Source organism: Meles meles, chromosome 4 (assembly GCF_922984935.1).
Source record: "Meles meles chromosome 4, mMelMel3.1 paternal haplotype, whole genome shotgun sequence".
In the NCBI taxonomy this organism is placed as follows: Eukaryota; Metazoa; Chordata; class Mammalia; order Carnivora; family Mustelidae; genus Meles; species Meles meles.
Genome location: NC_060069.1, coordinates 152,354,348 through 152,375,017, shown reverse-complemented (window position 1 = coordinate 152,375,017; position 20,670 = coordinate 152,354,348). Strand labels below are relative to the sequence as shown.

The following is a 20,670-nucleotide window of genomic DNA, read 5'->3' as shown; positions in this document are numbered from 1 at the left end:
CTAGGTAGTGAGAGTAACACACAGAACTTTGTTTTGTGCCATTATAGAGTGTACATTTTAATAAAGGAGCTTGACAAACAAGTGAATATCTAAGACCACCGGTGGTATTAAAGGCAATAAAGGGAAATAGAAGAGGATAAGAAGGGGAGACATGGATAGGAAGAGCCCACATGAAATGAAAGTATGAGTCATGTGAGGTCCGGGCAGAGTTTCAGGGAGAACAGCAAGTGCAACGACTCCTGAGTGGATACCAGCCTAGAACATCATGAAAACAGTGGTGTTTATCATCAGTAGACTAGAATGTTCTTCGGGGCAAGTAATGCCCTTTCCCTCCATGCAGGCCTTTAATATAGAAAGCCAAGCCATGTCACTACCTGGAGGTTGTTCGGTAAGCCTGATATCTGAACGAGTGGGGTTAGCTAACTGGTAGCAATGATTCACAGCATCAGGCTGGTCTGAAGCATCTAGCCATGTTCCTGAGCCATGCCTCACCAGGTATATCTCTGGAGAAGGCTGGATTGGGCAGGGACAACTTTTTTTTTTTTTCTTTTGCTTTTAAACTAAGGACAGTAACTGGAGTTAGGATAAACTGGGTTAGTGTTTCCAACACTTATTAGCTGGATAATACTGGCACATTCCCTCACCCTCTCTAAGTCTTTGTAAAGAGAGACGATGATTTGCCCAAGGTCACACAGGCAGAAACTGAATATAGGGCTTCTGATTGTTTCATCTCTTTCCCTGCTGCCTCTTTGGGTCATCCTGGTTGCAAACAAAGTTGGTGGTTGGCAATTACCCACAGAAGAGCACTAGTGCAGACAATTAGAGTTAAGTCTCTCTTTACTGATTAGTGTTACTCTTTACAGCTTGAATTTTGAGCATATCTTTGTCTCTTAACACCGCCACATCAGCTCACATCAGCCATTTGGACTCCATCTGACCTGCCCACAACACAGGCATTTCCAAGGGTGCCCTCACCTTGCCAGGTCTGAGGTTCAGGGTCAACACGGGGGCTTTTTCTGTTGCAGACTTTACATCCCAACAGGCCGCAGGAGGCCACACTAATGGATGTTCATTACACATCGGTTTACAGAACACAGGACAGTATTACCTCAGACTAGGAGACAACCTCACGGAGAATCCCAGGAATCACCAAATCACTCAATTAATGAGCTGGTTCCTGATTTATTTAAACACATAACCAAGTATTGATGAAATTGTATCTGTTTTTACTCATTCATTTAAACCTCTATTTTATTGCAAAGCATTTAATACGGCTCTCGAGTCATTGACAGCTTTACAAAACACGGGACTTTATTTCCCATCAAAGCAGTTTTTCATACACTGCATCACTTTCTCAGCTGGGGCGGGGGTGGGGGGCCAGGGGACAGCCCCGGAGACTAGGTAGGGCTGGATCTGCCGGCTCCACTTCAAGGATGGGAACTTGGATGCGGAAGCGGCTGTACTGTCCAAGGAGGTTTTTCCAGAAGTAAAGCGTCTCCTCGCACCTGCTTGGCCAGAAGGGTTCACGCCCGCCCATCAGTTTGAGGAAGCCTGGGATGGAGGCCATTGTGGGGCTTCACCTCACCAGACAACCCATCTGGTTCGGGCTGTGACTCAGGGCGCGGTCCGAGTTAGGGGCCCCCGCACGACCCTCCGCCCGGGTGCGCGAGGGAGGGCCTTCCGCCCAAGACCGCCTGCTATCTAGCCAGGGGCATCCACCCTCCCGGCCAACTCGCAGGGCCTCAGATGGGCAAAGCATCCAATCCCACTGCTTGTCAAGCAAGTTTTTCTGTGGCAGCGTCAGGGCGCCGTCAGGTCAAGAACCGATCCTAGTGTGCAGCCGCCGCGCCCGGGAGCTCGCGCCCTCGGGGAAGGGAGGGCTCCGGGGCTCTACCAGCCGAGAACCCTCGGGAGGGCTGCGGGGGCTGGAGGGCTCCTCCTCACCGCGGCCGGGTGGGATTGCCATGCGGTGTCCGCTCTCCCTAGGAAGCGAGCCAGCCGGCGGAGACCCCAGAAACGGGAGAAGCCTGCGTCACCCTCCACTCTCTCTACAGCGAACCTGCTTCCGGCTTTCCCTCAGGCCCCGCCCCTCCCCGTCCCAGTACCCGCCCCTCCCCGTCCCAGTACCCGCCCCTTCCCGTCCCAGTACCCGCCCCTTCCCGTCCCAGTACCCGCCCCTTCCGCCAGCCCTGGCCCTTGCATACCCGCCCCTGACACCTCCCCCCTCATAAGGCCCGCCTCTTCCGGCGCACGTGTGGACTGGGAGTGCTGCCTAGTTTTCCGCGCGTCCCTTGCGGGGTCGCGGTGTGTGTGGATCCCGGTGCGCTGTTGCGCGCTGTTGCGCTCTCGGCCATGGGGGTCCCCAAGAGGAAGGCCCCGAGCGGCCAGGACGGCGCGGGTTCCCGCTTGGGCGCAGCCAAGCGGGCCCGCTCCGAAGAGCTCACGGGCGTGCGCTTCAAGGCTCAGCTGCGGGACCCGAAGGGCGCGGAGCCGGGTGAGTGCGGAGCCAGCGGGGGCGGGGAGCACGTGCAAGCGAGGCGGGTCCCGGCCGCCGTCCTGTGCCAGGCTCAGCCTTGCCATGTGCAGCTGTTCGGTCCCGAGCCAGAGCCGGGCCTCCTGGTTTCCAGACGGGAGAACCGAGGCCTCAGCGCTTGGGCCTCCTGAGTCCCGGGGCCGGGGCCGCTGTAGGGCCGCGCGCTGCAGGTACTTCCTTACCCTGGGCTGTCAGGGACGGCCTGGCCGCCTTGCTCGGTTGTGACAGTTCCACGCGACTGCGCGCCTCCCGTGGCCAGGCAGCATCCCTCAGCAGGCCCTAAAAACATTTTTATTGCAGTTGTCAGGGAAGCAAATACTCACCTTCACACAACGGACGGTCCTTAAAACTGCTTACTGAGTCGCAACTATGAGCTCGGAGGTGCTCAGTGAGGCAGTTTGCTACTTCTCCGGCCGTCAGCGCTGTTTTCAACAGCTTTGACCCTCCAACTCTCACGCTGATCTGATGACACGAAATAAAGCTACTGCCTGAAGCCCCACAAGGACTTGTCAGTTGACCAGGATTGGACTAGGGACCGAGATGGAGCCGATTCTGTAATTTCGCGTTCTGAAAAGTGTGACCACCCCTCTTCACAGCTTCTTGTAATCCATTAGGAAGTAATGTGGGTTAGGAGGGAAAAAAAGTGCAATTGAATATGCCAGTGTGGGGAGACACTGGTACTCCGTCAGAATAAGACAGTAAGAGTGTCTCTCAGGTTAAGCTGATGGCCAGAATAGCCCCAGTTAATAACTTGTCTTCCGTACATTTTGCTTTTAAACATTTGATGTCTGCGACGGGCAGCCAGTGCTATGAAGATGATACCTGCTTTAGCTCAGAATCAGACATTTCATTCATTTATTTACTCATTATTTACTAGGGGCTGTTATTTGCTAGGTAGAGATAAAATGAGTAAAAATTCAGACAGGTGCTTCAGTTATGGAGCATATGAATAGTGGAGTGGGGAAGATGGATGTCCATCAATAAAATCACGTAGAAAGGGGCGCCTGGGTGGCTCAGTGGGTTAGGACCCTGCCTTCAGCTCGGGTTGTGATCGGGTGTGTGTGTCTGGCTGTCTGCTCAGCGGGGAGCCTGCTTCCCCTTCTCTCTCTGCCTGCCTCTCTGCCTGCTTGTGATCTCTCTCTCCCTGTCAATAAATTGAATCTTTAAAAAAAAAATCACATAGGAAGAGTTCTAAGTATCAGTCCTCCAACCTGGTGTCTTTGGGCCTCAGCCCTAATCTGGGAGATCAAAGAAGTCTCCCCAGAGAAAGTGGCTTTTCAGTGGAGTTGTAGGATGGGGTAGGAACAGGGACCGGAGCTTTTGTGGCAGAAGAAAGAGCATGCTTAATTATTTAAAAGATTCTATTCATGTACATATTCATGGTTTTGCTCAGAGAGCTCCATGGTCTTCGGTTGCTTCATTTGAATAGGTTTCCCAAGGAAGCTCAGGTTGACAGGAGATGGGTACGGAAGCAGTAGTTGGCAGATGGGGCAAAACTGAAGTCAGAAGGTGACAGGTGGGGAATCCCTTGAATGAGGCTGTGTTGCATTTGTCTTTGAATCTGGTCTCTATCTTGGATTCTCTTTCCCTGTTGATATGTTCTCATAACTTCCTGTGATGAGCTCTCCTGTTGGAAAGATCAGAGAAGAGGAACTGACAGATATCTGGGTTTTGTTTGCATCCATTGCTGTTTTTGTGTTGTTCTTGTCCAAGCTTTATTGAGATATTACTGACAAACTGATGGAAGTTAAGGTGTACAGTGGGCTGCTGACACCGTATGCTGTGAAATGATTACCACAGTAAGCTTAGTCAACACCTCCATCCCCTCACATAATTGCTATTTTTTGTGTGCGATAGCATTCAAGATCTACGCTCTGAATAACTTCCTGGTATGTGATACAGTACTGTTAGTTATACTGTTAGTACTGTTAGTTAGCTGTACCGTAGATCCCCAGAACTTACTCATCTTACTATTTTTAAGTAAACTCTGCCCCCAATGTGGGGCTCAAACTCACAACTCCGAGATGAAAAGTCACATGCTCTACCTACTGAGCCAGAACTTACTCATCTTATAGCTGGAAGTTTGTACCCTTGGCAACCACCATTCTGCTCTCTTTTTCTTTTTCTTTCTTTCTTTCTTTTTTTTTTTTTTTTTTAAGATTTTGTCAGTTTCAGAGAGGGAGAGAGAACCAGCACAGGGAGGGGCAGAGGAAGAGGTAGAAACACCCCACTGAGCAAGGAGCCCAGCGTGGGGCTGATCCCAGGACCCCGGGACCATGACCTGAGCTGCAGGCAGACGCTTAACCCACTGAGCCACCTACGCGCCCTTCTGCTGCCTTTTTCTACGAGTTTGGCTCTTTTAGGTTCCCCATATAAGTAGAACATCCAGTATCTGTTTTTCTCTACCTTATTTTGCTCAGTGCTCTCAAAGGTCCATACGTGTTGCAAAAGGTAGAATTTCCCCCCTTTTCAGGGTGAATAACATCCATTGTATGCAGATCTACATATAGATCTAGATATACCACATTTTCTTTCTCTCTTCTCCGATTTCACCCCCTGGGGTGGGAGGAGAGCTTCCAGGGTAGATTGGTCAAGACCCAGAGGGTGCCCAGAAGCGGATCCATGGCAACTTCAGGGAGGATCACTGCATCGAGAAGGGTTGGGTCCTAAAGCAGTTCCTTTGAAAGTTGTTGCCTGTTCCCTCACTGGGGATAGAGAAAAGACCGAGTCAGAACCCTCGCTGTCCCCGTCTCCACATCGCTGCCGTGTTCTCCCTCCCAGTGAGTGGCAGTTCCAGTCGCCTGGATGCCCCTGCCAGAGGTCCGCCTCTGGCTTGTGATTGTTGCTCAGCAGGCGCTCCTTGTCAAATTGGAACATTACTCTTGTTTCAGCCTTGGAAGCGTTTGTTGCTGCTGCCAAGAAGCTACCGCGAGAAGACGTGTATGACGTTGTGGAAGGCTACATCAAGATTTCTGTTGAGTGTGCCGAGATGTTCCAGCTCCTGAGTGGGGAGAAGCGACCTGAAAGTGAAGTAGGCTATTCCTTACCTGGCTTGCTGAGGAGGAGAAAAGTTCTTGGCACTATTGTGTTAAGCTTGAGGGAGAGAGATGTGATGGAAATTTCTAGGATGTTTCCAGCTTTCTAGAGAAGACAGTGCTTTGTGCCTGTGCTGTAGGAATACATTGAGTTTTGCATCATGACCTCCTAAAGCTTTTTAGTGGAAAGCGCTCACCTCTTATTGGTGAATGATACCAGGAGGAAGGATCATAGATTCTTACTCTAAATGCACTTGGTTTTGACATAGTTTGTTTTTAAGGAATCTCTACATCCAACATGGGGCTCAAACTGGCAGCCCCAAGATCAGGAGTTGCACGCTATACTGACTGAGGGGGTCAAGTATCCCCTTGATGTGATTTGCTTTAACAAAGAGGAAATAGAAAGAAACTGTGTATCATGGTTGCAGACTCATGCTGAGTTGACTGTGATTTTCTGGTTCCAAAGAGTTTCAAAGTTTGGGATGTTTATGAAGCTGTTGTGATCTCAGGGTTATTGCTATAAGGCTGTAGACCTGAATATCCCCAAAGCGGTGAGGCCTGGCCACGAGTAGAAATTTTGTCTTTTCATTTCATTTGGCATAATTGTAAGCGAGCAAGTGTCTGGTTAGCTGGACCGTGGGAGCAAGACTGATTCCAGAGCCCTGGGTCTCCAGAGCCGCCAGCTAAGCTGCCGCCTTCCCGCCTGTGGCTCAGGATCTCTTGAAGGTTTTAAAGTGTCTGTGGCTAAGACAAGAGGAACATAGGTACCGAGGGAAAAAACAAAGGAGCTGATTGGTAAGCGTTTCTATTCTGTCTTTGCAGATGCTACTGATATTCCAGGTTTTCGAGGCCATCCTGTTGCGGACGGCAAGCGACCTTTCCCATTTTCACGTTGTGGGGATCAACATCGTGAAGAAGCTGATGAACAATCACATGAAGCTCGTCTGTGAGTCCCTGTATGCCTCGGGCTACAGGTAAGTTGCCCTGCTGTGGCAGGACTGGCCGTGGGCCTGGTCTGCGTTCAGCTGTCCCGGAGTGCACTTGGCCTTCCCTCCACTCGGAAAGCAGAACTGAGCAGTTTCTGAGGCCCTCAGGGCAGTGGTTCTGCCCCTGCCGCCCCTGTGGACCAGCCCCTCGCTGTCGCCGACTCCTACTGTGCGTCCGTCCCCCTCCTACCCTGCTGTCCCCTTGCTGTCGTGGGAACCCGTGACTGCAAACACTCTTTCCATTGCCCATCCTTCTGCCCGGTGGTTCTTCGTGGTGATCTCTCTCTCCGTCTCCACTTCCAGACCTCGCAGTGAGCAAGCATCGTCTCCGGGAGTCCTTGTTTCGTCACCTCCCCCGTCCACTGTCCCTTTTTGTCCGCTGGTTTGTGGACAGATGTGTCTGTCTGTAGGTCTGTTGGTGCAGCTGGACATTTGACATAATACTTCATGTCCGTCCGTTGACTGTCTGTTTCTGTCCACTCAAATGCAAGGGGCGCACAGGTGGGGGCCTTGACTGTTCTAGAAGGTGCAGTTTTCCACCACCTAGAACAGTGCCTGGAGTGTGGTGGGTGCGCAGGAAACCACGGATGCCAGGTGGCCGTGGAATGGAGAGGCCGCTGAGAGCTTGCTGCTGGAGATGCGCAGCAGAGAAGTCTTCCCCTGCACCCCGCCTTTGCAGGGATGGGTCACGGGGTGCCCGGTTACAGGACAATTTACTGCAGAGAGAAACTGCCATCTTCTTTGTGTCATATTTTGTATTCTTGGATCCTTGTCAGCCAGCTTTTAAGCTTTATTTGGAGATTTTGTTCAATTGTGTTTTTTGGGTTTTGTCTTTATTTTTTTAAAGCACATCTGCATGTCTCTTTCCTTCCTTTTTCTGGCGTGGGCACGGCAGACCCCACAACCAGGAGCACAGCTGACTTTGTGCTTCTGCTGTCCCTAATATGCCTGATTTCCTTGTCCCTCTGCAGGATGGCCCGAGCCTGTCTGAACCTGATGGCTGCCATGGTGACCCAGGGTCCCGAGGCCGCCAGGGACGTCTGCAGCCATTTTGATTTGAATAAAAAGACCTTGTACACCCTGGCGTCCAAGAGGGATTCCAAGGTGAGGAGCTCTGAGCGTCTCGTACCTCCTGTGTATTTCCTTTTCCCTTTGGAGGGCCACAGTGGTTTGTTTGTCGTCCTTTCTCTGGCCTTGGTCCCCGCGTGGGTGGAGTAGGAGGCCAGTGTGTGCAGAAATGTATGGCAGAGCCTGAACGACGGGGACATCTGAGGACAGCGTCTCTGGGTGCTCAGCCTTGCGGTGCTTGGCCTGTGAGCGTCTTCACGGAGTAAAGGAAATCACGTCCATGTGCCTTGTGGCGTGGACCCTGGGGGGCATCCCAGTCCTGTTCCTGTTCTGTCCACTTCGGAGAAATCCCTTGGAAGTTTAAGCCAGTGACATCATCCAAGAGGACATTTATGACTTTTTAATGTTTCCCGCATTTCCCGTCAGTAAGTCTGATGACTGGGTGCTGGATTTTGCCAAAGAGAATGGAAGTGGGAATGGTTTTCAGGAGAGCCATTAACAAAAAAAGTTTCCAGGTGGCTCTAGAAGTTTCACTGGGGTTTAGAAAGGTTCTTGAGGAGCACAAGTTTGAGGACTCGGAAGCTGGAGAGAGGGGCCGCGTGCCGGCTGCAGGTTGTCTCAGGCCTCGCTGCTGGCGCGGCCGTGCGGGGAACAGCCGGGGCCCCCTTTCCCACCCCCCCTTCTGGAGCACAGACCCCAGACCGACAGCCAGCCGACCGGTAGCCAGCCTGTCTGCCGAGGTGGAGAAGCCCGCAGCGTTAGTTACTCCCGCGCCCTGTCCTCTCACTCTTCAGGAAGTTAGTAAGTTTCCACTCTGCCAGGTACGAGACTGGAAGTTAATCCTCGTAACACAGGGTGACTTTCCCGGCTCTGTGAGGCTGGGAGGCCCGGAGGTAGGGTTTTCCCGGCACGACAAATAAGGTGTTCTTCTGAGGAAAAAGTTCCAGGTCTTGGTGTCTCATGGATACTCGTCTTTATTATCAGGCGTTATTTACACGCTATGGATGTGTCAACAGATTCCCTTCATTGAGGAACGGCTGCTGACAGTTAAATGCATTCCTCCTAAAAAGAATTTGCATGCTGTTTGCACACGAGGGCAGATGTCGTGGGTCTTTGGTCTCACTTGGCAGTCGGCCTGCCAGTACTTATCCATCAGATTCCCCTCCCACTTCCCACCCCGTCTCTCTTGACCTCAGCCAGCTCAGCCCTGGAAGTAAAATGTGTCAGGACCCCCGGACCACCCACAGCGACAACGAGGGAAGGAGCGCCGGCTGCAGACTATGCGGGCCTGCTTCACCGCGGGGTCCTCTTGGCAGGTTGTGTTCTATGCCTCCTTGGTCTGTAAAATGGGAATTATTGTCAGGATGAAAGCATTTTTACTTTAGGGTGTACATTAAATATTTCATTGTGGGGAATGATTTTTATTTATTTATTTATTTTAAAGATTTTTTTTTTATTTGATAGAGAGAGAGAGATCACAAGTAGGCAGAGAAGCAGGCAGAAAGAGAGGAGGAAGCAGACTCCCTGCCGAGCAGAGAGCCGATGCGGGGCTCGATCCCAGGACCCTGAGATCATGACCTGAGCCGAAGGCGGAGGCTTAACCCACTGAGCCACCCAGGCGCCCCGGGAATGATTTTTAGACATTATTTTTTTTTCCCACACATGCATATTGGGGACATCAAAAACTAGCAGCACAGAGCACCCCCATGTACCTGTCCTCCAGCTGCAGACCCAGTCACCTCTGGCATGCGTTGGTTTGTGTGGGGGGCAGTCGAGGCAGTTAAATAGAGCGGATCCCACACGAGAACCCTATTCCCTCATGCATGTTTCAGTGTGGGCCTCTAACGGAAAGCGACCTTCTAAAACACAAAACCACAGTACCATCCCCGTACCGGATACCGTTCGTCACTTTAATATCACCGAATGCCCAGCTCGGTCTCAGTTCCCCCCCACTCTCTGTCTTTAGACTTTGTCATTCAAATCGGGATCCAAACAAGGGCTACATGTTGTGTTTCGTGGGTCTGTTTCTTAAATTTCTTCATGTCATTGAGTATTCTGTCTCCGCACCCCCCAGCTTTTTTTTTTTTCATTCCGTTTAGTTTTTGAAGGAGCTGATGGATATCTAGATCTTTTTATTTAATAAGTATGTTTTAACATTTTAGAGGGAATTATTAAATCCTCAAGAAGAGAGAGGATTATGGTTCTTTTTCATTCAGCCAAAGAAAGCACTGTTCATACCGTTTGCCAAAGAGCAGTTTTACCAAATATGTTTTGGTCTATTTTAGACCGTTGTTTTGCAGAACAAGCTGTAAAGAGTTCAGGATGCTTTCTTCCTAGGATAATAGCACTGTGAAGTCACGGGGTAGGAATGAGGAGTAGGCATGTGACCCTCTTCCCTTTGATGGAGCTTTCTGGAGATGGAGAGTGGAGGCCCAGGGGACAGTGAGGGGCTGTCTGCCCCCGGGGGGAGGGGGAGCACTGGTGGCGGTCATGAGCGGGAGGTGTGGCTGTGGCTGCTTGGAGTGTGGCGGGTGCTCTGTCTTGAGGTCTCGGTTTGTTCACAGTGTCGGGAAGCTGAAATTTGGGGTTGGCTGGGATATACAGGATGGATACCGGAGGTGAGGACTACATTTCATGTCAGTTCAAAATACATTGCTGCAGGGACCCTCAAGGACATCTAGTCCCAACTGCTATGTACAAGCACGATGGAAAGATCTCGAATGGCACATAACTGGGACCTGCATTCCAGAGCCCTGACTTCCAGTACTTAAGTGGACAGAAAAAAAAGCAAAAACAAATAAACAAAACCCAAAACTTGTGGAACCTTTCTAACTAGCTATCAAAGCACAGAACCTAATTTAAGCTCACTGGCAAGTTTTGGCATCTCACCATTCTTTTGAAACATGAGGCAAAGGTAGATCAGGACAGCAGGTTAACTGCTCGAGTTAGTTGACCCGTTTCTTTCAAGGAGGTGACATCTGGATAGCTTGGGAGCGGTGGTTACTTTAAGCTTCTGGAAGACAGGGACAATATCTTAGTCATCTTTGTGTCCTCTCTAGGCCTGAGATTATGGCATCTTGAATATAATTGGTGTTTGAACAACATTGTCTTGGTGAGTTTTGAAGGCTCTGAAATGCTGCTGGTATTCTGAGGAAATGCAGCTCATTTTCAAGACTTTCGTGACCATTGTACCCAAACTCCGTATTGTGAGGAGGTCCGCAGGGGAAGTCCCCAGAATGGGGAGGGTAGTTTTGAGCTCTTAGTGTATTTGGAACAAAGCAGCGTTGGTCTGATGGGCCTTGCTGAAATACTGTGGGGCGTGGACAGAGGTAGAGACCCATGAGTACAGGCAGTGTGCAAGGCCTCCGTCCGCATGTGGCAGAGTGTGGGTCCGATGGTCTTTCTCTTCCCCCTGAAAAACATACATCTGACAAAACGAGAGAATTAATTAAACACTTATATAGAGGCCTAAGTGGTTCCAAGTGTGGTCCTTGCATCTTGGCAACAAGTGAAATGTAAATGGCCTGGAACCTCCGAGAAGAAAGCAGTTCTCTATAGTCCGACGTAAAGTCGGGCGTGAAGCAGTATGTTTGTACAGTTGTTTCGTACTTTGTGATTCTAGTACATAGTCACTTAGTAGCTGTGGGACCTTGAATGGGTTTTTTAAAACCTCTGTTTCCTCATCTGTGAAATGGGTGTAGAAGGCCTCTCTACCTCAAGCTGTTGTAAGGAGTAAGTAAAGTCACAGATGTGCAGCCTTTGATTTGGTATCTGACGTATAGTAAGTGCTCAGTAACTGACATTGGTCTCCTCCTCCTCACCACCACCACTACCCTGCCACTGGTAACCAGGATGGAATGATCTCGAAGGCAGACTTCTTAATCTTTTCCAGGCATCCAGGGCAGTCATTCTCCGTGGTATTAACTTATTTCTTGGCAGCAAATTAAGGTATCTTAATTTAGGAGGAGAATACGGTTGAAGCAGTGGAGGACGCCAGTGTCTGAGCTGGTGCTGGTACCGCGGATGAGCAGTGCATGACCGGCCAGCAGGGTGGGAAATGGATGATGAAACACAGTGCGTCTTAAAATTACTGGGAGGGAAAGTTGATCAGATGGCTCCTGCCACTTCCCTTGAAGTGTTGGGAAGTGGTGATGGCTGGTGGCCCTCCTTAAGGATGCCCGCTGGCCTCGGTCACGGCTGCATCCTGAGGGACCCTGCACATGGCTGTCCCAGGAAGGCCACACTGGGTTTGTAATGCGTCAGCATCTGCGCTTTGGTGTTTGGTGTGAATTTATACTACCCGATAAAACCCAGACATCACCTCACTGGCGTCAGTAAAAGCAGCACTGGTCTTTCCTGGCTCTGGATTTTCAAAAATGTGTGTGTGATTTCACTGGCAAGTGAAGTCAATGGGATCTAGATGGGCTGAGAATCTTCTGCTCTATACCAAAGTGTTCCATAAACCACAAGTGGTCATGTGTGCCAGGGGGAGGGAACACAACTATACTTAACCATACTTCTGTGTTTATTTTTTTAAATATTTTATTTATTCGACAGAGAGAAATCACAACTAGGCAGAGAGGCAGGCAGAGAGAGAGGAGGAAGCAGGCTCCCTGCTGAGCAGAGAGCCCGATGTGGGGCTCGATCCCAGGACCCTGGGATCAGGACCTGAGCCGAAGGCAGAGGCTTTAACTCACTGAGCCACCCAGGCGCCCCCATACTTCTGTGTTTATTAAGCAGTGAGCCATTGTGCTGTTGCTTTTAAGCATAGTAGATGAAAAGCAGTATTTCAGATAGACATCTCAATAATTTTTTTTTTCTATACTTTTGGCCCATTTCTTGACGTTTATCTTTTTTGAGAGAGGGAGAAGGAGGAGGGGCAGAGGGGGAGAGAGAGAATCTTAAGCAGCCTCCACGCCAAGGGGGAACCCAGTGGAGGGCTCCATCTCACGACCCTGAGATCGGGACCTGAGCCCAGATCAAGAGTCAGATGCTTAACCCACTGAGCCACCCAGGCGCTCCATACTTCTGTATTTAGAAACTGCTTGAAAGAGCAGGAAAAGTAGACCAGAAGGTGGAGGGAAAAGAGCAAAAAAAATAAAATAACCCTGTATTCCCACAGAGAGGTGACTGCTGGTTTTTACGATTTTATTTATTTATTTGAGAGAGAGAGAGAGTGTGTGTGCGAGCACACAGAGGGGGAGGGAGAAGCAGATCCCCTCTGAGCAGGGGGCCCGATGTGGGACTTCATCCCAGGACGAGGGGATCATGACCCAAGCCCAAAGCAGACGCTTAACTGACTGGGCCACCCAGGCACCCAGATGACTCCTGGTTTTAGACTCTGAGCCTTTTGATGGCACAAGCCTGGAGGCCTCTCTGCCATGGGGATGGGAAGGGAGCGTGAGCCGCCAAGTCCCTGTTTCTTAGGGGGACGGCGTGTGGATACACAAGGACTGGTGGTCTCCTTCGTCCCCTAGGGCGTGCACGACGTCCGGCTGGCCTACATTCAGTTCGCTCTTTCCTTTCTCATCGCCGGCGACGACAGCACAATCGTGCAAGTGCTGGAATTGAAAGGTACGTGCGCCTCTTTGTCTCGTAGCAAAGCCTGATTGCGACTGGTTTCGGAAAGTCTCCCGCAAAGCATTTTTCCCAGGTTGAAAAGCCCAGGTTGCGGCTATTGTAGTCGCCGTGCGCCTGAGGATGAAGGGTGCACGTGCGGCGAAGCTTCGGTCAGTGCGGTTCGGAGGTGGCTGAGGGATTCCTGCTCTGCTCTCTGGAATGCCCGGCGACGTCCTAACGAAGGAGGGATGCAGGCTTCAGAGACTCCCACACACGAAGGAGGCTTTCCGGCTCCAGACCCTGCAGGGATCCGTAGCCTGGCTGCCTGGCTTTCTTTAGTAACTGGGTTTGAAGAACTAAAGGTTAATGACTTCAGTAGCTTTGCCGTGTGTTACCAGAACATCGCTAACAGAGCTAAAGAGTTCCAGTTGGGCACTTTCTGGTGGTTGTCCCCCTAGAGCCAGGCTGTTAGGGCCACTTGCATTTTATCCAGAGCTTCCGTAAGGCAAAGCGGCAGCCCTAGCCCGCAGTTAGCACATGGCCGTCGTTCCACACGATCCCCCAGAATCGAGCTGTCTGCAGGTGGGGAGCTGTCCCTGCAGAGCTCTGGGAGTTGTTGGAGGAACGGCGTGATCCCTGTGGCCCCGTGTAGTCAGATCTCCAGCCCTTCCCTCACCTACCCCAGGGTGGGAGACCTGAGCTCTCTCCGGGTGACTGCCAGGGACCGTGTAAGAATAGGGTGTGGGTGCTTTCGCCTTCTGTGTCAGCCCTGATCGGTGCAGGGAGCTGCATTGCCCTGGGGAAGCAGCCCTATGGAGGAGATGCCTCTCCTGCTTCGGGCTCGGAGTTCTGCCGAATTCCCCTGAGGCCTCCCCGGTGTCTAGCCTTAAAGGATGGTGATTTGGGGTTGTTCCTGGACTCTGCTAATGGGGCAGGGATGCACTTCAGTGCGTGTTTTAGTGATGCACTCTGGCCAAAGGCATCAGAACTTTAAAAAGGTTCGATTGGCCATTTCATGTCTAGTCGTTTATCCTAAGGGAAGAATTAAGGAGGCAAATAGAGGTTTTCTTAGGGGCTGTTTTCTCATGTTAGCTGAAGCTTGGACTTCTGACTGTTCACCAACAAAGGACTGAGTGTGCAAACTGAGGACTAGTGCTGACGTGAAAGCAGCAGTTAAAACTGGGGCGGAAATACGCTTCCTGACGCCAGCCTTTAAACAGTATGTGATTGGGTATAAACTCAGTTGTGAAACCATCGAGTATCCCCCCCTTTTTTTTTTAAAGATTTTATTTATTTATTTGACAGAAATCACAACTAGGCAGAGAGGCAGGTGGGGGGTGGGGTGGAAAGAGGCCCCCTGCTGAGCAGAGAGCCTCTGTGGGACTTGATCCCAGGACCGTGGGACTTGATCCCAGGACCCTGGGATCATGACCTGAGCCAAAGGTAGAGTCTTTAACCCACTGAGCTACCCAGGCGCCCCAAGTATCCCATTTTAATAAAAACATGAATGCAGCAGAACACGGATCTAGCAGAAGGTTAACAGTTACCTAGTAGCCCAGAATTTAACAGTGTTAACCTCGGGGTGATGGTTCCTTGCAGATGTCATTCTTTTGGTTTGTCTGGCATTTCCCAATTTTTCTTCTTTCGAGAATGACTTTGCTTTTGTAGAACGTCGGAGTGCCCACTGAGCACCAGTGGAACAAGTGAAATTATAACTGCTTGGATGTTTCTGCCCGGTGTCACCAGCATGTTAGCGCATGGCATCTGGCTGTGGTGGCTGAGTGCTTGGGGATCCAGAAGTATGAAAAGAAAGCAAACAGATCATCCTGAATTCTGCCCCCAGTCGATAAAATGGTGACAGTCATTTAAAATACAGTTGATTAAGTCTAAGCAAAGGGAGATATTTAACAGAATTGTGATCATGCCATACACTCAAATAGTTCATACAGAATTAATTTGATTTAACTTAATGTGAGAAAAGGAAAGTAAAACACCAGAACTTCTGAAATTTTTTAATGGTTCTATCATTGTTTTACCTACGGATACTAATTTCCTGTGTCATGAAGTGGTTATCCTACTGTGAACTTGTATAACTGAAAAAAAAACACAAAACCTTGAAAAAAAAAGTGAGGAAAATAGCGTGTGTGCTGTACCATTTTAAGAAGTAATGTTCTTGCATCTGTTCTCATGTTCAAAATAGTTTTGCGTTTAATGCTTTGAACCTTTCTCTTGCAGAATTTATTCCTTGCATTTTTAGCTCAGGCATCAAGGAAGACAGGATTTCTACTATCAATATTTTGTTATCCACGCTGAAAACCAAGGTACGACGCATTTTTATTCAGTGTTCCTGTCGTTGGTCTTCTCCCGTATTTGGCAGGACCCTAGAGCTGTAACAGCTTAGAACACGGGGTTGTTGTATAGGTGAAAGGGAAGACTGTTTCTTAAGGCTGCCCTATCATCCCGTCAGGAGAAAACCTGTTGCTCACTATTTCACGGGAAGCCATTGGATTAATTGTGAGCTGTAAATTACAGCTGTTTTTCATTTACACACCTACCGAAGTGTCATTTTGAATTACTTTGCATATTCTGCCTCTTACAAGCATTTTGTAGGAATTTTAAAACCGGCTGAATCGCTGTCTTCAATACAGAAGCAACTTAAGTGACCATTTAGTATGACCCTCCCAACAGGAAAAAGTTGTGAAAACCACAAACTGGAAGTCCACATAAAAATAGCTAATTGGCATGTATGTTTAATACTGTGGTTCTCAGCTGGGAGTGGTTTTGTGACCCCGTCCCACCATGGGACATTTGGAAGGATCTGGAAACATTTTGGGTCATCATGGCTGGAGAAGTCCAGGGGCATCTAGTGGGTGGAGGCCAGGGATGCCGCTCGGCCTCCTACAGTGCACAAGACAGTCCCAGTTATTTCGGCCAAAACATCATTAGTGCTGAGGTTGAGAAACCAGGAGATACGGGTTTTTTTTCACCTATCAAGTTAGCCTTGACCTTTTATAATAGTGAGATTTAGTGCTAGCAGAGATGCTTTGAATCAGGTACTGTCTTGGAGAAAGTGTTAGAGCAGGTCTGTCCATATGCATCAGAGGTCTTAAAAATGTTCCCAGGGGTGCCTGGGTGGCTCGGTGGGTTGAGGTCTCTGCCTTTGGCTCAGGTCATGGTTCCAGGGTCCTGGGATCGAGCCCCGAATCGGGTTCCCTGCTCAGCAGGGAGTCTGCTTCCCTTCCTCCCTCTCTCCTGCCTCTCTGCCTACTTGTGATCTCTGTCTGTCAAATAAATAAATAAAATCTTAAAAAAAAACTGTTCCCAGACTTGGGGGTGGTAGGGGCTTCCCTGAGAACCACCCAGGAAGCAAATCTGAAACACATACACCCGGGCCACATCCCCAGAGGTTCTGGGAGTGGTTGTGGGGGAGGAGCTGAGAACTGGTGTTCAATTTCCAAGCCTGTGATCAGGGATGCAGGGAAGACTCTGTACAAAGATGCTGATGACGGCCAGAGTAGAAACAGCCTAATGGTCCCCATCCCGGGGAATGGTGGAATTAGCGTCATTCATGGGCTAGAGTGATAGTCAACCCTCCAAAAAGAGGTTCTAAAGGAGTTTTTCATAATGCGGGAAAAGCTCATGCTACGTAAGTAAAAGTAGGCAGGAAACTATAAGTATAGTCTCAAAGAGGCAAAAAACCTAAACCAAACGGTATGTACGCACATGTTTTACATGTTGCGGGGCGTGGGGGAAGGCACGGAAAGGAGATGAACCGCAATGCCAATTGTGCACGGCCTAGGGTGGTTCGAAGGTTGTTGAATTTTGTTTTTCATGTTTTTCCTTTTTTTTGGTCACACGTTTTGCCATAGGTCTACATGATTTTTCTAACAATGAGACACAAGGAACACCTTAAAAATCAAGTTCCTTGGGGTGCCTGGGTGGCTCAGTGGGTTAAAGCCTCTGACTTCAGCTCAGGTCATGATCTCGGGGTGCTGGGATCAAGCCCCACATCGGGCTCTCTGCTCAGTGGGGAGCCTGCTTTCCTCTCTCTCTCTGCCTGCCTCTCTGCCTACTTGTGATCTCTGTCAAATAAATAAATAAAATCTTAAAAAAAAAAAAAAAAAAGGATCAGGTTCCTTGAAATTGATTGGTTTTATTGTTTCTAGGTAGTTCACAATAAAAACATCACCAAAACCCAGAAGGTGCGATTCTTTACCGGGCAGTTACTGAACCACATAGCCGCTCTCTACAGCTGGAATGGGATTGTCGACGTGAGCCTGGAGAATGTCAAGGTACTGTCCTGTTGGGTTTGAGTTGACCTCGCTGTTAGCGTGTGGTCCTCACAGCTGGCGGCTGAGGAATCTACCGCCTTTAAAAAGAAGGCCTCCCGTCTGATCTGTTTCTCTTGGCTTGTAGTTCTGTTAATTCTCCATTTAGATGAAATATGATCTTTTGAGTTTTATTTTTTTATAAGAATTTTTTTTTTTAAAGATTTTATTTATTTATTTGACAGAGATCACAAGTAGGGAGAGAGGCAGGCAGAGAGAGAGAGAGAGGAGGAAGCAGGCTCCTTGCCAAGCAGAGAGCCCGATGTGGGGCTCGATCCCAGGACCCTGAGATCATGACCTGAGCCGAAGGCAGAGGCTTTAACCCACTGAGCCACCCAGGCGCCCCTATAAGAATTTTTTCTCTAATCTCTGAGGTATTATGATACTAGATTTTTTTTTTCCCCCTTAAAGAGGAAACTCGTACTCCCCTTAGTTGAGTGACATGCTGGTCTTACTCCTTGCCGGGCTTGTCCAGTACATGTGTGGTGTTGATCTAGCTCTCCTCTCATCGGCGGCATCCTTTCCTTCTTTCCGTACCAGCTTTTGGAATTTCAAGGCCTGTTGGTTTCACTTCAGGATCCTGAGTGTCTAGGAAAACCCCAGTTTCCTCACCTCCTGACATGTGTAATTTATTTTTTAATAGTTAAAGTGTTGAATTAGACCAGTTGATCTCAAGTTGACCCGAGGCCCATGTACCTTTTAATCCTCCTCATTTCAGTTTTCCTCAGGGTGTTTCTGAACATGGACTTGGCCAGAGTGGTGAGCGCTCAGACTTCCTGTGAACTTTAGAGTAATTTACCTCTCAAGAGCCCTGTGTTTTACCTCCTTTTATCTCTCTGACTTGCCCACATCCTCTTGTTTTGAACATGTTTTGTATGCTCTGTGGCCAGGAAGCCTCGGAGGCTTCATAAAAACACTCCCAAATGTGGAATTTTATTCAAAAGAACAAGAGAAATTAAGTCATTCTTAAGCTCTTTTAAAAATACAGGTTTAAACTTGTCTCTTAAGAGTGTTTTTTAATCTTTTTTTTTCCCTTAATGGTTCTCCTTTACAGGTGAGGACATTCAAATTCAGGTTTAGGGGAGCCCGCCCTGCGCAGTCAAAAATCCGTGTAAAGATGGAACGAGAACCACATTGCCAAGTGCTTGGAAACAATTAGAAATGACATGAAATGTCCGATTATCTGTGCTTTCTTGTTCCAGCAACTCCCTGTTTATCCAACTTGAAAAGGAAATATTTTCTTTCTGTTTATTTAAAACAAAAACAGTTTACCCATTTCTTTCAAACCCCCCTGACCCCTCCCCCCACCACCTCTGGCAACCGCCAGTCTGTTCTCTGTATGAGCTTATTTGCTTTTCTCTTTAATTTCTTGTTTATTTAACTGATTATTTCTTTTTAGAGTGCTTGTATTAAGAGGTTTTTTTTGTTTTTTTTTTTTAAATCTTGATTGGTGTTTGAATGATACCAAGTGTTTAAAATGTTAGCTCTAAGTCATCGTCAAGTGTGTGGGATTGTCCGGTTTTTACTCTGTAGTTGTTACCAAGGCTTATGAACTTGAGCTTGTCATTGAATTTTTAAAAAAAAAAACAAAACCCTTGCAGGCTTCTGCTGAGGATGCGGGGAAAACCATGGTGAGGGAGCTTGTTCACGCGTTCCTGATGGATCTGTGCTGTTCTCTCAAGCACGGGATTAATTTTTATGATGCATCTCTTGGCACCCTCGGCAGGTAAGGCGGGGCCCTGGTGACCCCCGAGTGCATGTCCCTCAGCAGCTGTCACTTTCGTCCGTGACTCCCCCGGGGAAATCTGTGGAATGATGGAACGGTGGTGGCTTACAACTGAGGAACTCCTCTTAGGGATTAAGATTTGGAGACGGCGGCTGCTCTATACGTGTCCTTGGGGCACAGGGCTCAGGGTAGCCGTTGACTTAGACACCGACTAGGGCTGTTCTCACCCAGTGAGGGGTTGCGGGTTTTGCTCAACACTGTGGCATTGGTGGGGTCTGAGGGTAAGTCTTAACAGCCACCTCCCCAGAGAGGGTGGGCCGCTCTGCAGGCCTCAGCGTGGTCCTGAGGTGGTAGCCACCATTATCCCATTTTAGCGGGTAAGGGCAATGGGCACAGAGAGGTCGGGTCATTCAGCTTGTGAGTGGCAGAGCTCAGATTTAAACCCAGGGAATCTGGTTCCAAGCCCATCCTCGTAACAGCGAAATAGTCCTTCCTCTCCTCAGAAGCAGCTGCTAGTGAGCAAGGTTTTCACAAGTTGGTTTTTACACTTTGTTTCATGTTGCACGATGATGGTGACGTTTCATGAGTGAGGAAATGAAGTCCACAGCCGATGGTTGGATTATGCCCTTTTAGACTTTCTCTTTTAGTCTCACTATAATATGTATCTGTTGCTAGTTTTTAATAACCAAAATAGCCTGCCGTTGGATTTATCAACCTGCTTTTTTCCTATCGCCAGTAAAAGTATTGGGTATATTTTCTGGTCATTGTGAATAGCCTTATTTTTTTCTTTTAACCTCTGTAACATTTTATGATAAAGTTACAGATGGTTTGGTTTAGTTTCACCCAGGTAAGAGATGACTGATTTCTTCAGAATAGGATAATACGGTGAAAATTTTCCTCTCTCTTGGGGCGCCTGGGTGGCTCAGTGGGTTAAAGCCTCTGCCTTCGGCTCAGGTCATGATCCCAGAGTCCTGGGATCGAGCCCCACATCGGGCTCTCTGCTCAGCAGGAGGCCTGCTTCCTCCTCTCTCTCTGCCTGCCTCTCTGCCTGCTTGTGTTCTCTGTCAAATAAATAAATAAATCTTTAAAAAAAAAAGTACAAAATTTTCCTCTCTCCTTGTGACTTGTTTTGATTCTGAGGTTATTATGAGTTAACTTACCACATCTTTTTTTTTTCCTTTTAACCTTGTTTTATGATCATGTACCTTTTCTCTCATCAGCAAAAATCACAGCTCACTTGCCCGCTAAAAGGTAACAACAGGTAACGCCATGCCTCAAACACATGTGTTTCTCCCCTTAAGTAAGACCCATAAAATAAACCATCATTTGATGAGCGTATAGGAGTCAACTTGTGGGATGTAGGTCCATTCAAATAAGCTGTGGTTTATGTCAGTTCTTTGAAGCCAGGGGCCAAAGCAAATGTTTGCCCTCAGGG

General features: G+C 48.8%; 1 protein-coding gene across 1 annotated transcript in view; it reads left to right on the top strand.

Moving 5' to 3' along the window:
* The first annotated feature begins 2,267 nt into the window (after nucleotides 1-2,267).
* Nucleotides 2,268-20,670, top strand: part of URB1 (URB1 ribosome biogenesis homolog) — a 69,143-nt gene continuing 50,740 nt past the window's right edge. Inside the window, exons 1-8 of the mRNA XM_046002392.1 lie at nucleotides 2,268-2,494; nucleotides 5,425-5,564; nucleotides 6,391-6,542; nucleotides 7,526-7,658; nucleotides 13,100-13,196; nucleotides 15,417-15,502; nucleotides 17,348-17,473; nucleotides 19,111-19,235. Coding sequence (XP_045858348.1) covers nucleotides 2,353-2,494; nucleotides 5,425-5,564; nucleotides 6,391-6,542; nucleotides 7,526-7,658; nucleotides 13,100-13,196; nucleotides 15,417-15,502; nucleotides 17,348-17,473; nucleotides 19,111-19,235 — 1,001 coding nt within the window. The 5' untranslated portion in view covers nucleotides 2,268-2,352. The remainder of the gene's footprint in view (nucleotides 2,495-5,424; nucleotides 5,565-6,390; nucleotides 6,543-7,525; nucleotides 7,659-13,099; nucleotides 13,197-15,416; nucleotides 15,503-17,347; nucleotides 17,474-19,110; nucleotides 19,236-20,670) is intronic.